Source organism: Panthera tigris, chromosome D2 (assembly GCF_018350195.1).
Source record: "Panthera tigris isolate Pti1 chromosome D2, P.tigris_Pti1_mat1.1, whole genome shotgun sequence".
NCBI lineage: Eukaryota > Metazoa > Chordata > Mammalia > Carnivora > Felidae > Panthera > Panthera tigris.
The window spans coordinates 31,505,153-31,529,959 of record NC_056670.1 but is presented as its reverse complement, the minus strand read 5'-3'; the positions used below and the strand labels follow the sequence as shown (position 1 = coordinate 31,529,959).

Genomic DNA, 24,807 nt, shown 5'->3' with positions numbered 1-24,807 from the left:
GTGACCTCAGCAGCAGGTGCGGTGTGGCGGAGGAGGGGCCGTGGGGACCAGAAGGGCAGGGGCTGGGGACCGGAGTGGACCGAACCGGGAAAGGCCTGGAAGCAGCCCAAGGTCCTGTGGTGGGGCCCCCGGGGACCCAGTCCAGCAGGGGGCCTGGTCAGATCAGTTAGGCGAGGGCCGGTGCCAGCGTTCTGGGCAATACATCTACTTGGCGTGACGCTCCCACCAGGCCACGGAGTGAGGAGCAGGGGAGACGGGTATGAAGAACCAAGGAGAAAATCAAGGTTCAACCAGGGGAGCAAGAGAGCAGGGCAGGCGAGGACTGAGTTTAGGAAGGCCTAGGTTTGAATCTTGTCTAGGCCACTTAGTAGCTGAGTGACCTTGGGTAAATTACGTAGCCTTTCAGAGCCTCACACTGTTCATCTACAGATGGGAAAGTAATTGGGGTACAGTGCCTGACGTAGGGCAGCACTGGGCCAGGGGTTCTGGGCAGCTGGTGGCAAGGCGGCCCTGGACCCTGGGTCTGTGGCCAACTGACTACTCCCAGCCTCCACCTGCTGTGGGACTGGAATTCGTTCTGGGATCCTGCCAGGGTCAAAGATGAACTAGGAAGCGGGCCTACCTCGGCCATGGGTGAAAGGCAGCGGTGACCCGGGCCCATGGCCCTGACAATGCTGTCACCATGGAAGTGATGATGGAAAACAGATAGATAGGTAAGCCTGGGCTGTAAATTTAGCCTCCACTGGAATAAAATCGCTCAACTGATTTTTGGCCTCTTTCTTCTACTTGGAGTTCTCTATACAAGCGTTACATTGTCTCAGAAGCCGGGGTCCTGCAGTGACCTCCTCCCACATCACGTCCAAGCTGATTAAGGGGCCCCAAATCTTCTCTAGGGAGCACTGGGCCGAAGACAGCAGAATGAAGAGTCTTTGCTAATAATATCCCCTCTTGTAGGAACAAGCATGTTCTTAGAAGCACCTGTCACCGCTAGATGAAGAGTCAGCTAATTTAGCTGCCTCCGGCTTTCTTCGTAGAATAAAAGGAGGAAAGCGAAGCTGAGCATGGTCTGGAAGGTATACAAAGGCCTGCACTAAAAAATTGGAAGGTGGGATTAAATCAGAGACTATTAGGCAAAGCCAGCTTCTTGGGGACTCCCCCACCCTCACACTGAAAAATCCCCTTCGCTTTAGCAAGTTTCGTTCACTCCCCCAAAGCATGTGAACTAGTCCCACAAGCCTGATGGGGTCACGGGAGACTAACCCCATGAGCTAGTATAGTGACCGGGGACAACGGGGTCTGAACGTCACCGTCTGCCCTTTTGCAGGGCGATGCCGCCTTCGTCTCCTTCCTCCCTGCCCGGGGAAGGAATGACCCTTTGTGAAATGTCCACTAAAGTGGGCAACAAAGAACAGTGAGCAAAAGTCTGGATAACTCCCACCAGCCAAGCAGCTGACGCCTCCTCTGCCCCCCCCACCCCCACCAGGAAGCTGGCATGTCCCCCCGTGCCCCCAGGGCTGCATCCTTGCAGCCGGCCACCCTCTTGCCCCCTGCACTCCGCACTCATTTCACATCACGTCCCTAACAGGGACACCGCTTCGACTTCTGAGAACTAACTCCCTCCAGTTGAGCCCCCACTACTCGTTTGGGCCAAGGTGGTCCCCATCTCCAAGCTCAGAGACCGCTGTTCTACTTTAAAACAGACATGCCACCCACCTGTCACACACCTGAGGTCATAATAGGTCACCACCCAGACCACTGCCCCAAACGACCACCAGCGTTAAAGTTGGTGAAAACAAAACAAAACAAAACAAAACAAAACAAAAAACCAAGGGAGATTTCAGGCTTCTGCAAGGGGCGGGAAGACGGGAGAATTTATTTTTAGTTAAAAAAAAAAATATTTTTTCAAGATACCAAGTTCCAGAAAACCTTTCAAGGTGTCTATTTTAATTCTCCGGCTGAAGAGAGGGAGTGCGTACTAGCCTGAGCCGGTGGGGAACATAAGCTGCTCCCACTGGGTGGATTACCGGCTGCTTCCCCGGCCGGTCGGCTGTCTGTGGGACACCAGGGGGCCCGAGCCCTTCGGAGAAGGAGCGGGCTGATTTATGGCTCTCGGGATTGCTGCTTCTTGGGGTTCAAGCTCTGCTCTCTCTGCACGACTCTCTCAAGAAAGAACTCCTGGTCTGGTCTAGTTCCTTTCTCTCTGATTCCCAAGCCAGCCCGTTCCCCCAAGGAACAGCCCTGCAGAAGCCTTCGAGGAACTGAAAGAAATGTAAATTGTAAGTTACTACTCGTGTCAGAAGATCATGTGGGGGCCACACAATCTGAGGGTCGCCTTTTGAAACAACAACTTCAAGATACCCAGCTATCTGGGACAAACCAGGCCAGGGTAGCACCGAGTACTGCTGGTCAAAGCTTCAGAGCTGTACTGATGTGAATACTAAGTAAATCTATGAAAGCCAGAGGGGCCGATGGCCCCACTTGGGACACCTTCTGTCCTTCCAGCCGAGGCTCTACCTCTCTGCCTGCTCCGTGGCTGTGGTTCAGTCCACAGGGGGCTTCGAGGAGACGGGAAGGAGAGAAGAACCAAGGGAATACACCTCCCGTGGGTCACGGTGGGCTGGATACGCCCCCTGCCCCCCAGCCCTGGCTGGGGGTAGAATGACTGTCCTATTTCTGGGATATAAAACACAACCCCTTAGGATTCCTACACCCACTCTTCAAATATTCTCAAATTATCCAATTTGAGTAAGTAGGCTGTTTCCCGCCGAGACCCCAACTAATACAGCCACCAATCTGGCTTTCGTTGAATATCTAGGCATTTATGCCCTTGAACCAATGGCCTTGACATGTTGTAAACACGGACATTTAAAAGACCCCACCCTGACGCAAGCCACAGACCACTTTAAGGATCCTTGTTTGAAAACGCAGGCCTGACATCCTCAGTCCCTAGCACAGGGATGACTTCCGGAGGCCCAGTTTAGGGAATGAAGGGTTCCTGGAAGGCCTGTCTTTCTGGGGTCCCCCGTCTGGTTGGTGGGTGCACTCTCACCCACAGAAAGCAGGGGTCCGCAAGGCCTTGGGTCTCGGGCCTGAGAACTGGCCATTCCAGAGGATTCCCATTCCCCCCTCCGGCCCCGGATAGGGAGGACTGGGAATTGTCACATCTTGCTGTCCTCTGGAGGGAGAAAGTCTGGGACAGGCAAAGGGCCTGTGGTCCGGTTTCAGCACTGGCCTCGTTAACAGCCCCGAGTCAACACTGGCAACAAAGTTCCGAAGAGGCTATGAAACAAGATGGAATGTAACCAGCAGCTAGAAAAGGACTAGGCGAGCCCAGCTGCAGCTCTGTCCTGCACGCTGCCCCAGCCCGGCCCGGCCCCCTCTCCCCATCTCCCTGAGGCTCCCGAGGGTCACACGGCACCAAAGTTCTTGCCATCGCCCCTTTTTAGATGAGGTGCACGAGCAGGGCAGAGCAGGCCGAGCCGAGTACCAAGCCCACGCACACGTAAAAGGACATCACCACCCCCGTGGCCTCGGCCAGCTCCCTGGGCACGATCTTGGGCCCGTACATGAGGGCCAGGGCGCTGAGGTAGCCATTGCTGAGCCCCAGCAGGGAGGTGAAGAACACCGGGTAGAGGTCGGACCGGAAGACCACGGTGTGCAGGTGGACGCGGGGCTGGTAGTTGCAGAACACGAACAGGGGGATGAGACAGGTCCGGAGGAGCACCAGCCCGGGCAGCACCTTACTTCTGGGCCCTGGCGCCTGAATCCAGGCCGTGACCTGCCGGCCACACAAGTCAGCGAAGTTAAACAGGAGGAAGGTGGTGAGGGGGACGAAGAACGTGGTAGTCCACGGCGAGCCCGAGTCCTTGTCCAGGGACTCGATGTTGGTGGAGATGGCGGGGAAGACAAGGCCGGTGATGAAGAAGAGGTAGATGATACAGAAGCCCAGGCCGGCTGTCTTCTTCAGGATGGGGCGGAGGGGCGGGATCGAGGACTCGCCGGATCCAGGGGCTGCCGAAGGGACGCTGGGGTGGTCCTGGGGTGGCTGCTCTTCACTGGGAAACACACAGGCCGGCCAGACAGGCCTCAGGTAGAACCTGCAGGGGGAGAGGGCTCGTGGTCAGAGGGCCCCTGAGAGCAGGGTCACCCGGGATTTCCAGGGGCAAGGTAGGTCCCCTGCCTAAAGCCTAAGCCCCAGATGGCCGGCAGCCTCGGGATGCCCTCCGATGATGTATGTATTTCGGGGTGGCCAGAGGGAGGCCTGCACAGTCCCCGGCCTGCCTGTCCTGGTGCTGCCCGAAAGGCAGGTGACCGTGCCACGAGCAGGGACAGAGAAAAGCAGCAGTAATCGCCACCTGGCGAGCCATTGTTTTTGGTTTGCTTTGGAGAAGAAATGGAGATAAAATAGCATTTTAAGGGGCGCCTGGGTGGCGCAGTCGGTTAAGCGTCCGACTTCAGCCAGGTCACGATCTCGCGGTCCGTGAGTTCGAGCCCCGCGTCAGGCTCTGGGCTGATGGCTCGGAGCCTGGAGCCTGTTTCCGATTCTGTGTCTCCCTCTCTCTCTGCCCCTCCCCCATTCATGCTCTGTCTCTCTCTGTCCCAAAAATAAATAAAAAACGTTGAAAAAAAAAATTTAAAAAAAATAGCATTTTAAAATATCAATTTTTAGGGGCAGCCGGGTGGCTCCGTTGGTTGAGCGTCCGACTTCGGCTCAGGTCATGATCTTACAGTCCGTGAGTCTGAGCCCCGTGTCGGGCTCTGTGCTGATGGCTCGGAGCCTGGAGCCTGCTTCGGATTCTGTCTCCCTCTCTTCCTCTCCCCTGCTCATACTCTGTCTCTGTCTCTCTCTTTCTCTCAAAATAAAGAAACATTAAAAATATTTTAAGGGGAGCCCGGGTGGCTCAGCCACTTAAGCGTCCGACTTCAGCTCAGGTCATGATCTCGTGGTTCACGGGTTCGAGCTCCACGAAGGGCTCTGTGCTGACAGCTTGGAGCCTGGAGCCTGCTTCGTGGATTCAGCCTCCCTCTCTCCCTGCCCCTCCCCCGCTCGTACTCTGTCTCTCAAAAAAAAAATTTAAAAAAAATTTTAAAAACAATGAAAAAAAATTTTTTAGACTTATAAAAATAACACATGCTTCTTGCAATGAAACCAAATAACACAGAAGAAAAATGACAAGAGTAGGATGAGAACTTCCACCCTGGGTCTCTTTCCTTAGAGGCACCGACAGTTAAAAGCCTGGTGTCTATTGTTGTTCCATGGGGGTGCCGACACCCCCCTCCCCGACACACACCTAGTTCCTAGTTCCATTTTTTTTTTTATGTTCATTTATTTTTGACAGAGAGACAGAGTATGAGCAGGGGAGGGGCAGAGAGCAAGGGAGACACAGAATCTGAAGCAGGCTCCAGGCTCTGAGCTGTCAGCACGGAGCCCGACGCAGGACTCGAACTCATGGACTATGAGATCATGACCTGAGCTGAAGTCAGACGCTTAACGACAGAGCCACAGAGGCGCCCCCCTCGTTCCATTTCTTTGAAGCGAAGGAAAGTGGGATCAAGCTATACACGTTGTAAAAGTTTCTGCAACAGGAACATTCCTAAATAAATTTTATAGGTCATGTATATAAATACATCATATGACGGCCCGAATACGCACATAACCGCAATACCTAAATGCGTGCACATAGTTGCGTTAAGGACAAGATCTGGTGGTTTGTCTTTACCATGAAGACGCGTGGCTCGATGTGACTCGATGCCTCTCTGTTGTGTAGCTCACAGTAATTCGTTGTATAAACATACAATGTAACTGCTCCCCTACTGGTGGACATTTAGGTTAGCTCCAATTTCTCTCTACTGCAAATACCAGTGCGATGAATAATCCTATACAGACACCCTGTGCATGTATGCTCGTATTTCAGGAGAACAGATTTCTAGAAGACCTTCTGGATCAAACGGTTTGGACCTTTAACATTTTGATAAGGTATCAGGAAACTGCTCGGCAAACAGGTAGGAACAATTTATCTCTGCGCTGTCCCACTCCCCCGCCCTATCGACAGTAACCTGTCCCTTTAAATCCCTACGCGAGATCGTCTGTGTCTTTGAAAACACTGACCACGATTTGTAATCATTAGATGAGTTTACTGGTTTTATCATCTGGCTCCTCCAATAGAAGACAGCTCCCTGGGGCAAGGACCCTGTTTGCCTGTTTCCAGCTAAATCCCCAGGCACAGAGTGACCCTTCAAAACACAATTGTAACTAACAAGCCTATACAGGTGTCTTTCCCGCCCATATCCTCAACACTGAATATTATCAATATTTTCGATTTCTGCTCCTCTGACCAGAGTAGAAAGGCTTGGGTCACCTGGCCTTGCTATCTTGCTGTGTGACCTTGCTCGAGTCACTCAACCTCTCTGGGCTCAGTTTCCTCGTCCGTAGCATGGAGGAGCGCTGCAGCCATGAGCTTCCGAGCGTCCTGCGGGTCCACCCATCCTAAGTGCCTACAGACGACAAGCGAGTTGGCGGGACGGTTCCTCCTCCGAGTCACATTTCCATGCGGTGCTGAGCTGGGCACTGCGGCCTCGAACTCTGTCTTGTTTCACAACCACTATTTAGGGAAAGGAGTTTTCTGACTTCCCCCTCTACTCAGCAGCAGGTCCCAGCCTTAAGTCCGCTCTGGGGAAGCTCCACGCCAAGTTCCCCTGGCCAAAGCCCTTCCTCATTAAGTTCTTTCAGATCTGTCTCATGTGCCCCCTCCCCCAGCCAGCAGTCTCCCACCAGGCCCTGCGGCTCCATTCCTCCTGGGGCAGCACCCGTGGGCTCCCTTTTAACTACGAGTTAGTCTGAGCAGCTCCGGGAGCACCGGTGTCTCCAAAGCCCCGTCCTCAGATGCGTTTCTGTCAACCCAGAAGTCTTGACCAAAGTTTTAGTCAGCAAAGAAAGAGAAGCTTCCACGGGGCGGCGTAGCCCTTGGGCGTTCCCTGTCTCACAGGCTCAGCTGGAAAGGATTTTGGCCTGCCCACGTGAGACTGGAAACGAGGGTGACCCACTGTCTCTGCTGAGACTGCCCTGGTTTTAGCACCGAAAGCCCCTCATCATGGGAACCCCTTCCGTCCCGGGCAAACGGGGAAGCCTGGCCACCGCACTGGAAACAGACCCATGCGAAGCACCGTAAAACAGGACACAGGCAAAGAGCAGGGGCCCTGGGAGGCTCCTGCCTTCTGTCCACTCTGTGACTCGAAGGTAAATTCAGCGGCAGCAACGAGGTATCAGGCAGGGTGTGTGGTGTTGGGGACAGTGAACAGCCAGACCTCAGGGATCACAGGGACGGTGCCGTGCAGCACAACTAGGCAACTTCTGATGAAGGGCCCTGAAGGTGCTGCGGAGGGGGTGGGTAGGCTCACGGGTCCGTGGCCACCTGGGACACCCAGCGTGAGGGCGCTCGGTCCCCGTCCATCCCCGGGAGGCCACTGAGCCCTGCTGAAGTGACACCGGTCCTCCAACTGGAGAAAGAAACATGTGCCTCGGCAGACTCTGGTGAGGGCAGGGGGCCCTGGGGGTCACCGAGGAGACTTTCTCAGCGGGACAGGAGGAAGGCGTGATGACCAAAGACCCTCGCAGTCACAAGCCGGGGATGCGGCATGATGTGGCACAAAGGGCGCAGCTGTGGAAACAAATCCGGGTTCAAATCCCAGCCTGTGACCCACCAGGTGGGCAACCTGGGCATCTCTGTTAACTTGCCAAAGCCTCAGTTTACTCATCTATAAAATGGGGGAGGGCAGTCACGACGGCACGCAGTTGTCGCACACGATGAATGAAGAAAAGAAACGCGTGTAAACCGCTTAGCTCAGTGCCACCACACCAAATGGGGTCCTGTGGAAATGGGGTCCTGTGGAAATGGGGTCCTGTGGAAGGGCTCTGCCAGTTCCCACACCGTGGGGCCACCGGCTGCTCCCCTGGCCTTCTCTGCCTCGGTTTCTTCACCTAGAGAATGGGCTAGACAATTCCTGCCATCTCCTACATGAAGAGGCCTTGAAAAGCATAAAAGCCGAGAAAAAAAGCCGAGTTAAGGGTTGTTTTTAAAAGAACAGCAGGAAGCAAGAAAGAAAGAGGAGGACGGACGCCTGGGTGGCTCAGTCGGTTGAGCATCTGACTCTTGATCTGGGCTCAGGTCATGATCCCAAGGTGGTGGGATCGAGCCCCGTGTCAGGCTCTACACCGACTGTGGAGCCTGCTTGTGATTCTCCCCACCCCCCCCCCGACTCTATCCCCCTTCTCTCGCTTGTGAGTATGCTTTCCCTCTCTTAAATAAACAAACAAACAAATAAATTAAGTTGGGACTTGAGAAAGAAAACAAAAAGGGGGAAAGAGAGAGAGAAAGCGTGAGAAGGACGGAAGTAAGGAGAGAGGTGCCGCAGGGTGGAGAGAGGCCTGGGAAGACAGAGGATGGAACGCAGGTTTGGAGTCGGGGTTGAGTCCTGCTTCTGCTGCTGGCCGGCTGTGGGCCTCGGGCACGAAATTCAGCCCCTGGGAGCCAGGTTTCTCGTGTGTGAATGGGGACGGTCGTGATAAAGCGTAGTGCCGCACCCTACGAGGAACAGGTGCGTGAGCCCCGGATGAGAGGTGGCCCGTCAGGCCAGGCCCAGCACAGGGCAGAAGCCAGCGCGGGCGCTGGGCGAACGGAGCTGGTTTTCATCGTGATCTCCCCTCGGTCCCACTCCTGCCGCCTGGCATCCCCGTCTGAAAAGTGGCAGACCCCGGCCGGGCGGGGAGGCAGGGGGCAGCGCAAAGGCCACCGCCCGGATCCACTGGCCCTGCCGATGGATGGGGCAAGTAGGAGCCGGGGAGAGCTCGGGGCTCCGGGGTGCGGCACCGCGCGAAACCCACACTGTCTCTGCCCTCGGGGGGTGGGGGGTGGGGGTTCCCACCCCAGCGGGGCGGCGGGCAGGAAGAGAAAACAAAGCGGACACCCACTCGGAGGGCGGAAGACCGCGAGCGCATCACTGAAAGGCGGAAGCCGGGCCCGAGAGGAAGGCGCGGGCCCAGGCGGGCCTCACCTGGCGTAGTCCAGCCGCGGCAGCAGCAGGCAGAGCCCCACGCACAGCCCCAGGAACACGTCCGCGGTCAGGAAGAAGGCCAGAGTGCTGTCCGTCACCTCGCTGGACGCGGCCAGGTCCACCAGCAGGGCCACGGCACTGATGGTGCCCCCCATGGCTCCTCCTGCAGAGAGCACCAGAAGGTCGGGATGGGTCCACCCTCCCGGTCCCGGGCCCGCCCCCTCTCTGCTCAGGCTTAAAGGAACCAAGATAAAAAACTCCCCCTGCTGAGAGCCGGCTGCGGCCTCTCCCAGGATCCGAGCGCGGCCCGAGCACCCACCCTATGACCGTGTGGGGTGTCAGGCTCCGGGGCAGATGGCTTGTCAGTCTGTAAAATGGGGCTAATACTCGTCCTATCCATCACGGGAGGCCTGGTGGGTACGTTGCACTGCCTGGCTGAATGGATGAGTCTGCCCACAACAGGGGATCGGGATACGGATTCTCAAGGAGGCAGGAAGGTGCTTCGTGCAAAACGCAAACCGCAAGCCGGTCGGCGTGGGCACGGGCTGCTCTGTCATTGTCACACAGCTCTGATCGGGGGCACTTTTCTGCCCACTGTTGCACAGAGCAGGAGTGGAGAGGGACAGTGTAGGGCCTCGCCCACACTCCGCCCGACACCTCTGCGGCTCTGCAGGGAACAGCCCACTGCCCTGATGGACGACCCTTTCTCCCTAGCCTCAGGGTGAGCCTTCTTAGCCTGGGTGGGCCAGAGACTGGGATTTAAAAGGATGGCAAAGAAATGAAAGCTAGCACAGTCAGGAAGAGCTCAGACTCTGGAACCGGAACACCTGAGCCCAATACCGGTTCTCCCGCTTCTGGCGGCGTGGCCTCCAGTAAGTCACTGAACCTCTCTGGGCCTCCATTTCCTCATCTGTAAAATGGGGATGCTACTCATACCCACCTCAAAGGGCTGCGGTGAAGATAAAAACGGTTACTACACATAAAGCATTCAGAAGGGTGCCTGGCACACAGAAACGCCCTATCAAGCCTCTCCGATTCCCAGTTAAGCGTTTGGCTATTTCTGTCCCTCCTACATCAAAGCGGCAACAACAGGGTAAACCCCTTGCCAAGAGGGAGCCAACTTCCGAGAAGCTGTAATCCCCACCTGGGTGTTTTGTAAGAAATGGAGCTAAACTTCAGTAAGACACTTCCCGGCTGCCCTGAGGAAGAGATCTTAACATCACTGCCTATTGATTTCCCTCTCTCTCCCCAACTTGTAGGGAATTTACAATATTATCATCAACAACAAACCAGGCCTCGGGGAGCTCATCTTTCATGACTCCCTCCTTTTATCTCATCAGTTATGGAAATACATGCAAATGAGGGGTTTAAAAAAAACACCAGTCCAAAACAAATGAATTGTTCCTCAGATGCCAACACACACAGAATTCACAGATGGGCTCCTCTGGACGAAAAGCGATGGGGGCCGGTGGGGTGGGGTGGGGGGGTCTCTGGGAGACGGGGCCACCTCCGATTTTCCAGGGGGAGGGACACCCGATGGGGGCGCCACAGAGTGATGATACTGGCTTAGGGCCCAGGGTAATTAATACTGAAGCCTGTGTACCAGAATTCTCCACTTTTTCAAAAACGGACTTTCTGAAAAATTCATAGGAGAGTCCCCTTTTCTAGAAGATTCACAGGTGGCCAACTGTACCTGAAAGGCCCCTTGCAGGATGGAGGGAGAGGAGGGGACAAGGACTCCTTTCGGAGACTCTGGTGATGATCAGGGCCATTTCCCTCAGGCTAGGCGTGTCCTTCTTGAAGCACTGCTAGGGGCTTATGGATTGTATTCCAGAAACTTAGAATAGGGACTCCTGGGTGGCATCCGACTTTGGCTCAGCTCAGGTCATGATCTCGTGGTTTCTTAGTTCCAGCCCTATGTAGGGCTCTGTGCTGACAGCTCAGAGCCTGGAGCCTGCTGCAGATTCTGTGTCTCCCTCTCTCTCTGACCCCTCCCTGGCTTGTGCTCTCTTTCTCTCTCTCTTTCAAAAATAAATAAATAAACATTAAAAAAAGAAAGAAAGAAAGAAAGAAAGAAAGAAAGAAAGAAAGAAAGAAAGAAAGAAACCTGGCAACGGGTCCTCTTTATTTTCCTTTAGGCCCCAGGATTTCCCGGGATACAGCCAAAAGCCTAATCTGATGGCGAAAATGGCAAACAGACTTGAGCTCACATCTGAACTCCGATCTGGTGATACAAACACCTCTAGTGGGTGAGTTGAGAAGGGCTCAGAGGCTCAGGAGGAAAGGTGCGGATCTATTAGTGATGTCTGGCACTGGCATGGGCACACTTGTGCAAGGTATTTGTCATCCCTGCCACGTACAGCCTGGCATGATTAATTAGTGGACACAGAGCAGATTCTTCGTGAAATTCTTCTCGGGTGGGCAAATGCTTACGGCATTCCCTCACACAACAGGGACGTGCCCAGACACCGAACAGGGCAGCTGGGCCCCTGGTTCTGCCTTAAGGGATGGTGTCTTCTGCAAAAGCACAGATTCTTACTGACCCACCTCCTTTTTATCTTGTTGGGACATCTGAGCGAGGGAGCAGAGCTGCCGAGGCCTGGACACCAGGCTTAGGATCAGCATCAAAGTTCAGCCAGAGGGGTTGGCCCGAGTCACACAGCTGCGTCCCCAAAGGATGCCAGAGTTCAAGGTTAATGGAGGTGTTTATTTGCTAGGCAGGCTATCGGCTGCTGAGAGGCTGGGTCTTGTTCATCTGTGAATCCCTGGCACAAAGTCTTCTATAAAATGAGAAAGGAAGAAAAGGGGGAGGAGCTAAGAGGAAGGAAGAGGAAAGACGGAAGGGGACAGAAGGCGCAGGGACAGGGAGGAAGGGGAGAAAGGGATGCGGTCCCAGGAGACAGTGCTTGGTAGGCACACATTCTTGCCAAAATTGGCTGCAACTGGCTTCCCTCCCGCCTGCTCTTCTTACAGGATGGTTTTCATGTTGTCCCGCTGTCACACGTGGGTCTGTGTCCTCTCCCCTCAAATCCAGGTGGGCTCGTGGCTACGGTAGACGTGGCCCTAAATGGCTTCCTCGTCTAAGTCATGAAGGGAAATGATGCTTCTGCCTGGGTCTCCGGGGATGCTCACTCTAGAGACCCAGGCACCATGCCTCGGGGAAGCCCACCGCCGTCCCTGCCGACTCCTGCCCAGATCACAGATGTGTGGGCCAAAGAAATGCCCGTTAGTGTTTGAAGCCACTAAGTTTTGGGGTGCTTTGTTACCCAATAACAGATAGTGGACAGCTAAACGACAGCTAACAGTCGTTTCCTTTTCTGGAAGGACCACTGCATGCTCCCCTCTGCCTCCCCCTCCCCCCACCGCGTGACTCCCAGGGGGCCCGACCTCGTCGTCGGCTGCCTGGAGCCCAGCTCTCACCCGATATCAGCGCCTGGGAATTCCTCATGGGGAAGGAGCCAGTCATGCCGAAGACACTGCTACTGAAGACGGTGGACGTGCCGCTGAGGATTGCCATGCAGACAATGGTGACAGCAAAGAAGCCACTGGTCCAGGATGAGGTGTCCACCTTCACTAGCGCGGTCATCAGCAAGAAGATGGCCAGCATGACGGTCAATGAGGCCAGCACACGGACACGAATCGGAACCCTGGAGTGGGGATGCCAGAAGCGGTTAGAGATCCCCTCGGGGCCTCCCACGCCAGACCAGGGTTGGCGAAGGTTCTCAAGGGAAGCAGGTGAGCTCAGTGGCTGGGACGGCCCACTCTGCAGCCTGGAGGCCTGAGCCTGAATCCTGCCTTTCTGGCTCACTGGCTTGTGGCCTTGGGTCAGTGACTCCATTGCTCTGGTTTTGGCTTCTGCGTCTGCATAGCAGGGAGGAGAATGGATCCACCCGAAGGGAGGCTCTGCAGAGGGGAGGGTGCAGAGTTCAAGGGGAAGTATCAGCTCAGGGAAAATGCTCCTTTTCATCTTGCTTCTTTTCATCTTGCTGTGAGGTCCAAGGACAGGAGGACATGGGGGCTCTCGAGGCAAGTCCCCGCTCCCCCACCACAGGGCTGAGCCCCCACCGGCTCTGTCTAATGTTTCCACGGAGCAACCACCCTCTGGGCTTCCCTCTCCCAAAACTTAGCAGCGGGGGGAGGGGGGGAAGGGCAGAAAATCATCATCCTCATACAGCAATCACCCAGCGAGTACTTAATTTGTGCTAAGTACTCTTCGAAATGTTTTCTATGTGCTGGCTTGCTGAATCACACCAGCCCCATAAGACAGGCTCTCTCTCCTCTCCTGCACAGACAGGGAAGGAAACTGAGGTCAGAGACGCTGAAGAACTTGCTCCACGTCACTGGGCTGAGACCCCAGGAGGTCTGGCTCTAGTCTGTGCTCTCAGAATGACACTCTACCACGTCCCCGGAAGGAAGGAAATACGGGTGGTCCAGAACTGAAGGATTCTCCTGGGATGGTCTCAGCTGTCACGGGCAGCCACTGATGCCAGGCTACTGCACCCAGGGCGGACCCCCAACTGAGTAGGGTATACACTCCTCCCAGCCCCCATCTGCCCAGACACTGCCCTGAAGGGAGAAGCAGAGAAGGCTGGCTCTCTAAGAAACTGCACATTTTTATTCCAGGGAGTATATCATCTAAAGGGGCTGTTTAAATCATCAGATTAGACTAAGCTTTAAGCCGGATTGGATGTTTGCTTAATTTTCCCGCTAACCAGTGGGTGAGGGCTGGGAGAAAAGCCAGATTAGTTATACACGGGTATTTTTTTTTTTAATAAAAAAGAAAGACCTGAAAGGTAAAAAGAAAAAAAAAATACATATATATGTACATAAATAGGTGTGAAATGATGAGCACGAGAAGCAAGGATTTTTCAAAGTGCTTTTGCAGCCCCAGGCTAACTTGAGTTTTTTTCTGATCCTCGTTCTGATCCTCGCTGGAGGGAGAGCAGGTGCTGCCTCTGCTTTGTAAGGGGCAGAGGGGAGCCTGAGAAAGCGAACAGGCAGTTCAAGGTCGCGGCGTGAGTCCGTGGGGAGCAAGGATGAGGACCCGGGTCTGCTGAAGCTCTGTTAACACACCTTCTCTCTGGTGTGTTCATTCCACAAATGTGTGTTGGGCAACTACTGTGTGTCAAGCACTGTGCTGCGTGGGACAGACACAGGACAGACAAGGGACAGTGCTCCATCGGGAGGGCCACAGGGCATCCTGGGCACGTCCAAGGGGGCACCAAACCCACCCTGGGTGTCACACAGTCTTTTGGCAGGTGCTAAGCTGGAGTATAAGGTGTGTCGGGCTGTGAGCACACACGTCTTGTGAGAGAGAGAGAGCACGGCACGTTCAGGGAATTGAAGTGGCCTCTGGGTGCAGGTGAGACTGGGGGCAGAGGCTGGAGAGAAGCAGAGCCCTATCCTGGAGGGTCTTGCCTCCCTGCTAAGTGCCAAGACTTGATCTCCAGAGTAGGGTATAGAGTTGGAGTGCAGGCTTTGTCTGCCAGCATCCCTTTACCCAAAGAACACTCTTCCTGGGGCGCCTGGGTGGCTCAGTCGGTTGAGCATCTGACTTCGGCTCAGGTCATGATCTCACGGTCTGTGAGTTCGAGCCCCGCGTCGGGCTCTGTGCTGACAGCTCGGAGCCTGGAGCCTGTTCCAGATTCTGTCTCCCTTTCTCTCTGCCCCTCCCCCGCTCACACTCTGTCTCTGTCTCTCGCAAAAATAAATAAACATTAAAAAAAAAGAAGAACCCTCTTCCTTGTGTGCCAAGTTGTTCTGGAGAGGTGGCCCGCCATATTGTCCACACTGACCCAGCCACAAATGATGATCACCCACGTGATGAGTGGGTCTGGGGTGACTGGAGCGTCCCATGCCACCGGTCGCTGCCCTGGGTTAGGGATTGGCGCGTGCGCCAGGCAGGGTCAGCCAGTCCTCCCCAGGACCGAAAGGTGGAGAGAAGTTCACTCTCTGCCATGACCGTGTTGGGGGCTGCTGGTTGCCACCTGGCCGGCTGCACGGAGAGAGATCACATTTGGGATGAAGCCAGGCAGACACACACACAGAGCCCAGGGACGGTGCAAGAGAAGGAGAGCCCTGGGGACGTACGCAATCTCCTAGATCGGACAATGTGATCCCTTTTCGGGTCACTACTGTTTATTACCAAGAATTCCAACTAGCACCAAGAGGCACCTCAGCGTTGCTAGCTGGGGAGCAGCATGGTTAGATGTTCCACCCCTATGCCTTGCCTCTACCAGGAAGCAGGCTGCAAGTGACAGGTAATTAACACGCCCCAAGAGCAGCTTTCAACCAATGATGGGGAAGTGGGTGGATAAACACCCCAGCTCCCTCCCCCTCAGGTGTGTGCTCCACACTGGCTCCCAGAGTCCCCGGGTCCAGCTGGGTCACTCTCTATGGGAGCTGGTTTGATAGGCATCCTGTGTTAGCAGCCTTCTCCTTCTATCCCTTTTCTCCATTCTTCTACCTTTACTTCCCAAGTAAACTCCTCTCACTTAAATCCCTGTTCCAGGGGCTGCTCCTGGGGAACCCCACACCAGGATGCATCTTCCCAGGGTCTGCAGGGGCCTCACCCTGCGCAGGAGCTGATGGGCAGCAGATGGGGCACTTGGGCCCCTGGGGGCCCAGAGTATTGGGTGTAAGTGCACACCAAGTGCCCTGGAGGCTGTGGTCAGGCCTTACCTCTGATGCTTGGGGTAGTTCCACACATCCGACCTTGTCACACCGTGCCCCCCACCCTCTCCCAGCAACTGGAACTGCCCCAACACCCCAAAGTTAAGAGCTAGCAAGGGCACACAGCCTGGTTCAATATAATGTTCCAGTTTACGGTTATAAATGTTAAGGAAATCAAGTGGAGAGAGAGGCTGGGGCCCGATGCCAAAAAGCTTTAACATGATCCTTGGGGCAAGAAGAAGGCCCAGGACAGCCTGGGAGACATGAGGAGGACAGTGGCCCGTCTTGTTCTCCCACTGGCCCAGGGTGGGCACAGGGCCCGGGAGGCACCGGTGAGCATCTAGTAAATGCACAAGCAGGCAAGGGCTACGGGTAGTGCAGGGAGGCTCTCACGCTGGGCCTAACCCCCGGTCGCTCTCTGCTTCTTGACCCCCTCAGCATAGCAGGGAGACCCCTGGGAGCACTTGCAGCCCCTGAAGCCAGCCTCGGAGAGCGGCCTCTGCCTCTAACCACCTCCTCCCAGACCCGGCCTAAGACGAAGTCCACCCCAGGAATGCTGATGGCATCACGGGAGCTTCTGGGGCCTGCCACAGCACAGTAATTAGTTGCCCCAATGGGAAGGTTGCTTTGGAGAGAGCTGGGGGGCTTCTCGCCCAGCACCCCCGGGGGCGGGCAGCCGAGGGAAGAGTGGGAGACGAGGAGGTAAATGCCAAATTCAGGACAAGAGCAATGCAGTTCCTGCTCCGCTCTGCTGCCCCCACAGGCCCCTCACCTGCACAGGCTTCCTCCTTACCTGGGAATTACTTGCCACAGGACCCTTTCTCCTCCTGATCCCTGATCCCTGGGCCCCAGGACCTCAGGGATCTTGCCTGGGGCTATTTTCAATGCCCATAAAGCTTTATGGCAAGAAGCCCACCCCACAGGCACTAAGGGGGTGGGACAGGCTGGCTTCACTCTGCTTCTTCCACTTCGGCAGGGAGCGTGGCCCAGGGGACGGCGATGCCGTTAGTATTGTGGGGAAAGTCCAGGCAAACGTTGCCCTGGAGTCCGTGGTTCTGCTCTCGGACGGGGGATAGCCAAGATGACTGCTTCAGCCCCGGGACCCTGGGGCAGGCCACGTTAATATGAGATTCTTTGAGAGGGCTGCCAGCTCCCCACCCCCTTGCTCATGAGGGCTCAGCACCCCAGGGGACTGATTTCTTCATAAGTCTCTCAAATGTAAATCCTCCTCATAAGTATTTATGATGCTGCAGATTTAACATAATAAAACACTTGGAGATTATGGATGAGCCAGTCAGAGAAAGCCAGGGTTCTCCAGGAGGGGAAAAAAGGAGACATTTCAATCTCGCACATTAAATAAAAAACAGCTTAGCCCCAAACCATCTTCCCACAACCCAGAAACAGATGGAGGCCTGCGAGCATTCCCCACACTGCCCTCGCCCTTCTGCTGGAGGCAGGAGAGGGGCAAGGGCAGGTCCTGGGGTGGGCTGGACCTTCTGGAGGGTGCCCTGTAACGTCAAGCCTTCAGAGCCAGCTCCCTGCCTGACCTCGGGAGGGTGGCTGCCTTGGCCATCCACTGTCCCCGCTACAGACAGACCTAGACCTTCTTCACCATCTCCTTCCTTCCGGGTCTGTGATGCATCTCTGGCTGTAGGGAGGGGCTGGCAAACTAGGAGGCAAGTGGTCCAGGGGTTCCAGGTACAGGTGTAGGGCGAGAAGGGTTCCAGTTCTCATCTGGCTTCACCCTGCTAATGGCCATGTGACCTCCGTGAGCCTGCTTCCCATCTATAAAACAAGGTAACAAGTTTCCAGCTCTCAGACTGTTGTAAGGATTAAAGGAGATAATGCTCGGGGCGCCTGGGCGACTCAGTCGGTTGAGCATCTGACTTCGGCTCAGGTCACGATCTCACAGTTTGTGGGTTCGAGCCGCACGTCGGGCTCTGTGCTGACAGCTCAGAGCCTGGAGCCCGCTTTGGATTCTGTGTCTCCCTCTCTCTCTGCCTCTCCCTGCTTGCACTCTGTCTCTGTCTCTCAAAGTTGAATACAAGTTAAAAAAAAAAAAGTGCTAACTCCTCTTATTAGAGATTACTCTCCTAGATCCCTGTCACTGCTGGCCCCTGACACCACTGCTGACCCCTGTCCCGGGCTGGCTTCTGGCCTGCTAGACCTCATGACCACAGAGGAGGCACTCCCAGGTACGATGCCAGCTTGGGCCATCCCTTACTGGTCCTGTGGTCTTGGGTACATCTCTTGACTTTCACCTGAAAAGTGGCTAATGTCATGGCCTCCCTCCCGGGTCGCTGTGTGTCACCAGGTGTCAACCGTTTGTTATAGTTCAGACAATGACTCCAGATCTGTCACTTGTACGAGCCTGGGCTATCCCTGCTGGACAAAACCGCATCCCTAGGGCCAGCCAGGCGAGTGGACAGAGAGGATCATGAGAGTCCTGAAAAGGAGGGGGTAGTGAGAGACCCAGGGGCTCTCCACCATGGCTGTCACCCCCTCATCATCCTCCTCCTCCCTTTGTGTCCCCTTCCTTTCTTCCTGCTTTCCCTCCTGTGAGCCTCTGCCAAGGACACAGCTCTTCCCTCCAGGGGCTGGCAATGCTGAGGGGACACGTGGCCCTGCTCTGAGCTCCATTCCTCTGCCTCCTCCTGGAAGCGGCGGGGGGGGGGGTCCTCTGGAGGCGGCACCCCACCTTTGAGGACACTGAGGGTAGCCCTGTGCACCAGGGGAAGGCACAAGGAGGCAGGTTAAGGGTCAGCTGGCTTATGATTGGGGTTGCAAAGCCCTCGGGCCATCTGGCCCCCATTCTGCTTCTCGCTCTTACAGCCTGCACCTTGGTTGTAAAATGGGTGCAAATCCTTTCACTTTCCTTCTCTTGACAGGCGGGTCTGTGTCCCCTTGAAACCAAGTGGGCTTGGTGAGTGCCTTGACCGGCTGAGTCCAACGTCAGTGCCACCATGTGGCTACAGAGACCTTGTAGCTTCTGCCTTGATCTCTTGGAGCACCTGCTCTTTAGCCACACCATGAAAAATCCTCCTGCCTGAGGCCAACTTGCAAGAGACCACGGAGAGGGGAGGGGAGGGGAGGGGAGGGGAGGGGAGGGGAGGGAGGGGAGGGGAGGGGAGAGGAGAAGGAGACAGGGGCCGGGAAGGCCCAGCGGCTCCAGCCCAGCTGTCTGCAACCACATGAGAGACACAAAGCCAGAGCTCCCAACTGAGCCTGATGACTCCCAGATCCTGAGCGATACTAACCACGGTTACGGTCTTAAATCACGGTGCTTCGGGGGCATTTTAGCGCAATGACAGGGGATTGGAACAGCCCCATAGCTTATGTTTGGAGAGACCGGTCTATCCAGGCTTAGCACACGTGAGGCACAGGTGCTGCCCTCTCTCCTCCCATGCGCGGAGCAGACATCACCAATCAATCGCAGCACACTCCCTGCGGCCGGACCTGCCTCAGGGTCCTGTTCCACCCGAGATCCAGGCAGTCACGATAAATGTGGCTGCACTGAGTGAAACTGATTGGCCATCGGTGAGCTAAGGTTTCAGTAGGCTGTGCCCAGAGAAGCCCAGGTCTCTGGTGGTAACTCAGGGGCAACGTAGGCAGAGTAGCTAGGGCTGTTGCTCTTGTGAACCTAAATTGACAGTGGATGGCAATAGTCCCCCAGTGGGACTAAGGGCCATGCTAACTTGCCTGGCTACTTCCTAAATCAGTCCTTTCTCCACAGCTCTCTCCCGGCCCCCACTCTAACACAGTGTCAGACGTTCCCCACTGACCCTCTGCGAGTGGTCAACACGTGAGCCGGTGACCCATTCCCCCGGAGCGAGAGCCAGGATTGGGGGGGTGCCAGCCTCTCAACTTCCCACGGCTCTCAGAAATGCTTGGGAAACCAGCCTCCCTTGTTCCCCAGCCCCCCCCCCCCAACCCCCCGCTGCCATCTACATGCTGTCCTTTGGTTGCTAAGTCTGCGGCCCAGGTAGCTGTTGACAGGCTCCCATGAGAGGGAAAGGAGGAAGACCCACGTCCCCACATGCCTCCTGCCGGCTGCTGACACCATGCCACGGCGTGTGGCTGGGAAGTGAAAGACCAGCTCCCCAGCTGGGCATCCCATCGGGAGGTCACGGATCTGACTTCTCCATCGTTATGGAGGAGTGTGGGCTGCCTGCCTCCTACTTAGGCTGCTGCCCTTGAAGCCAGCAGAAAAGCAGCCGCTGTGAACGAAAGGCAAGTGGAGACGCAAGGAGGTGAGGGTCAGGGGCTGGCAGAGAAAGGAAGTGGCCTACCTGTTGACGAGCAGGAAGTTCGCCATGAGGCACAGCACGGAGGAAACGGTGGAGGCAACGGTCAGGTAGCTCTCAAAGTAGTTCTGCAAGCACAGAAGTGAGGAGGCTGCTGATGTCACCCGGGAGGGACGGGAGGGCCCCACTCGAGAGCGGAGCCAGGGCCCTCCTGGGGGGCTTCTCCCCGCTGTCTTCAGATACGACTGATGGATAAGTCTAGCCCAAGACGCCATGGGCCCGCCTCTTTACGACCCAGGACCACTTACTCGGTCACACGACAGACGCCAACATAAGCTGTGCTAAGTGCTGGGGACACAAGTTAGGATAAGACATTGTCCCTGTCCTCAGGCCCCCCAATGCTCTGCAGCCCACACTCCCACCTATTCTTTTTTTTTTTCCACTCCCACCTATTCTACGTGTCCATCCACAGGGGAGGCAATGGGGACAGGACTCAATTGTGAGCACGTATACACAGAAAGACTGTGCCCCACCGACCTTCTTTGCCCACTGCCAAATTTCAGTTATCCAAATGCGTGTTGTGACCCAGCCACATTCTCATGTTCCTGCAACCAAGTGAGGCCTCTGAGAAATACACCAACCCTGGGGTCCCTGGGTGGCTCAGTCGGTTAAGCGTTGGACTCTTGACTTAGGTTCAGGTCATCATCTCACAGTCGTGGGATCGAGCCCTGCATCGGGCTCCTTGTTAAGCACACTCTCTGTCTGTCTCTCTCAAAATAAATAAACATTAAAAAGTTAGTTTTTTTTTTAAAAAAAAAGACATACACCAAGACTTATCCCTGTAGGGAAACTTTGTTCCAACTCTGGATTTGCTTCCTCAATAGAGCTGTTACCCAAGGTCAAAGCCATTTTGGAAAATGGCTCCTAGACTGGCCAAGATGAGGACAAAGGGCATTTTTCTAGAAGCAGTTCTGGGTTATTCTAGACGAAGTGTACATGAGACCACACGACAAAGAAATCCTGATTATGAAAGCTATAGGGCAACTGTGTGTGTGTGTGTGTGTGTGTGTGTGTGTGTGTGTGTTTAATTTTTTTAAGTTTATTTATTTATTTTGAGAGAGAGGGAGAGCGAGAATGAGCACGAGTGGGGTAGGGGCAGAGAGAGGGAGGTAGAGAGAACTCCAAGCAGGCTCCACGCTGTCAGACAGAACCTGACTCGGGGCTTAAACTCATGAACTATGAGATCACAACCTGAGCCGAGATCACGAGTCGGACACTTAACTGACTGAGCCACTTAGGCACCCCAACAGTAAGCGTTTTTCGAAACTCAGAGAACTGTCCACTCATCAGAGTAGATTTTACTGTGTATCTGGTATCTCTCAATATACCTGTCTTAAAAAAAATTAGAAAAGGCTGACAGATCTTGGCTTGGTTGTTGTATGTTCCACCACGAACCCCAGGTTGGTAACGATCATGAGTTCTGAACCGTGGTAATAGATTACACGTATTAAGCATTTACTGTGTGCCAAATACAAGGGCTTTATATGAAGTATATTGTTTACTCTACAAAACAAAAAAGAAGCTGTGAATATTCTACTCTGGAAAGCTCACCAGATTGACTTCACTGAGGAAATATTTTGAGTTGCAAATGTGCCAAGCACAAAGGACAATGTGTGCAAAAGCTTGCCAATGTGCAAAGAAGTGTGGCGACTGTAGGGATCACTACGGAGAATGAGACATGCTTCTTGCCCGTTAAGAACGAAGCATCCCACTGGGAGTGTAGGATAGAGTGTGAAGGTATTTTCATCTCAAAACACCACAGGGAGAGATGTCAGAATTCTGTGGGGTTTTTTTGCCAAGTCAGAGGTAGGAGCAGTGTGTTCTATAAGGGGTTCCGGATGGGGGAGTGGGACCAGGAAGGCGGATCACGAGAGAGAATGGGAACGAGTACCAGTTTGGGGAAAGGTCCCCGAAGCGGTGGGAACGGAGTCAAACCTTGAAAGAGAGGGTCAGATCTGTCCTTTCTGGGGGAGTCTGACTGCAGCGTGGAGTGCAAAAGGAAAGATATCATAACGAGCTCCTCCTGGTCTGCAACGGATTGTTCCACGGTCCCTTTTTAAGCCTGCAGAGTGCTTTGCGGTCTTTGAAATCTGCACCCTGAATATCAGGTTGTGGTGGCCTTGCAATTAAAATGATAATCACAGCTAGTGCGGTCCATCAACCATGAGCCTTAGAAATAGCCTTCCTCCTTTGAGGTGCTACCTCATTGTTCCTGCCCTGATGGGCTCAGTAGAGCCTGGACTGGTCCGAGGCACTCAGTCAAATACGTCTTGACACAGTGGCTGAGCCTACGTGAGGCCAGGCAGGTGGCAGGCGGGAACCATGGAGAAAGGCCCCGAGGAAGAGACAGCTGCAGGTGGGGGCCAAGCCTGCCCCAAATCCGAGCCCCCGGCGAGGCTCCCTTTACTCAGTGGCTGCTCGCTCCGTGGCCAGTCTACAAACGACCATCACATGGGATGCAGAGTCTCTGTCTTTGTTTTTTCAAGCAAGCTCAGGTTCCCTGAACATTTTAGGAACGGGGATTTTCTAGGTAATTGAATGTTCTGGTTTGTTGATATTTAAGCAGAAAATTATCCTTCTAATGTTGGAAAGGGTTTTAAATATTGACGCCCGAGTAGGGCTTATGACTCCCTTTCTGTTGACAGAGCTCCTTTTCTCTGCTTCACAAAGAGCACACAGAAGGGGCAGAATGGACTTGACCCTGGGCCATTTTTCTACTGGTACAGATTGGGGACTGCAGATGGTTATGTGGGTTGACTCAGCATACCCCAGGGAGCTGGTTTTTTTTTTTTTTTTCAACTTAGTTCCTGATATAAACATGTGGGCGGGGGGTTACTTACTTGCTGCTTTTGCCTGTGAATAGAGTTCTAGCAAAATGAGGTGTGGTGGGCAGACCCTCCCGATGGTCCCCACAGTCCCAGCCTCCTGTGTTCACACCCTTGTATGTGATCCCCTCTGCTAAGTGTGGGTGGGACCTGTGACTTGCTTCTAACCAAGCAAGGGGCCGACATCTGTGATCGTGTGTATGGGGGTATGTTACACGACATGGTAGCACCTGTCTCGTTGGACTCCTTTCTTCTCTCCCTTGATGGCTTAGAGGGCACAAGTGGCCATGCTGGGGAACCCCATGTGGCAAGAACTGACCCCCAGTTGCTCAGAGAGGCTTCTGGCCAACACCCAGCAAGGAACTGAAGCTCTGAGTCCTACAACAACAGCAAGGAATCGCATTCTGCCAACAATCCAGGTAAGCCTGGGAGTGATCCCCCTCCAGCCGGGCCTCCAGCGAGACCACAACCCTGGTGACCCCCTTGATGGCGGCCGTGTGAGACCCGGAGCCGAGGGCTGTGCCCCGCCCCCTGGACCACAGATACCGTGGGGTAATAAATGCGTTATTTTAAGCCACTAAAGTGAGTAGTATTTCGTTACACAGCAATAGATTCCTAATTAAAGAGGGCTTTAGACAGCTGAGGTCCTCCTATCGGGGTTTTCCTGAATATCGCCAGCCTCTTGTAGTTTAAACTCAGCGTCTCATCGGAAACAGGGATGGCTGAGCATGATCTTGCCAGACACGAAGACCAATATGTCTGCCCACGAGGGGGACAAAGGTTATGCTTGCTGAGGTCCTTGTCAAATCCTCTGAAATTAGGATCCTTTTTGCGGGTGGCGTGCATGGATTCCAAGAAACAGGACTCAGTTCATGGGCCACCACCAGATCTGCTCACCTTGCCTGGCTCTCAGGACATCTGCCTCGCTACCTGACCTCCCGGTCATAAAGCCACTGTCACTGCTGCCCCCAGAGAAGGAGCCGGCTGCTGAGGAGAGACCCCTGTGCCCGGGTCCTGGCGGGGCTGCGTCCCAGAGGCTCTTGCTCCCCGGGTGACGATGAGAAGGGTCAGGTGACACTCTCTGAAGTCGAGGAAGGCGAAGCCCCGCGAGGCAGGCTGTGACCAGTGAGAGGCGGGAAATGGAAAGGAGACAAGAGATAAACTTCTTGACTTTCGTCTCCCCTGACCAACTGTTCAAAAATGCGGTGGCCCCACGTGGCTTCTCTGGATGTGTGCTGGGCGCCTGAGCAGCCAGCTGTGTTTCGTCGCAAAGCTGTGGCCAGCCCAATAATGCTGCGGCCTGCGTTTTCTCTCTCTCATCTCCGCCTCACTTCCCTTTTCCCTCACTCTTGCTTCCCTAGAACTGCACACCCTGAGATGGCATTCGCATGGAACGTGTGGCCTTGGGCTCCTTTCTAAGAAGCATCCCCCAGTGAAGGCCCTCCTTTCCATCCTGGATGATGCCCTTTGCAGGCTCGCAGCTGGCATTTCCCTCCTGGGTTCATCTCGTTTTCTTCCAAGGGATGTTGGGGCCACCGTCTCCTATTTTACCCCAGGAAATGCAAAAACGTTTGAATACTGGTTCAAAAACATTGGTAACAGGCCTGCCCCCTCCAAAGCAACCTGTCATCTCCATCCCATGGGGCAATCTTATGTCATGCGATGGCTGGGGATGGTTCATGCCATAGTTCGCCTGCACTTGGGACTGGTTCCTAAGAGCTGCCTCAAAAGGCTCTGTTATTTATCACACCAGGTGCCCCCCCAACATGACTGACGAACGTGACCATGAATAGGGTGAACCCAAAGACCCCAACGGCCAGCTCCAGCCACGCAGGAGTGCAGGAATGAGGAGAACACTGGGGCAGTGGCACCAGGCCACCTCGGGTGACAGCGGAGGCTATGCTTTCCACACCCACAGGAGGCACCAGTCCTGAAGCTATGATATAAATGAAGCT

At 54.7% G+C, this 24,807-nt stretch overlaps 1 protein-coding gene across 1 annotated transcript in view; it reads right to left on the bottom strand.

Moving 5' to 3' along the window:
* Positions 1 to 1,851: 1,851 nt before the first annotated feature.
* The window catches only part of SLC29A3 (solute carrier family 29 member 3), a 42,745-nt gene continuing 19,789 nt past the window's right edge, over positions 1,852 to 24,807 (bottom strand). The window contains exons 3-6 of the mRNA XM_042960647.1: positions 20,013 to 20,095; positions 12,472 to 12,698; positions 9,052 to 9,214; positions 1,852 to 4,097 (exon numbers count right to left, since the gene is read on the bottom strand). Of these exons, the coding sequence (XP_042816581.1) occupies positions 3,443 to 4,097; positions 9,052 to 9,214; positions 12,472 to 12,698; positions 20,013 to 20,095 (1,128 nt within the window). The 3' untranslated portion in view covers positions 1,852 to 3,442. The remainder of the gene's footprint in view (positions 4,098 to 9,051; positions 9,215 to 12,471; positions 12,699 to 20,012; positions 20,096 to 24,807) is intronic.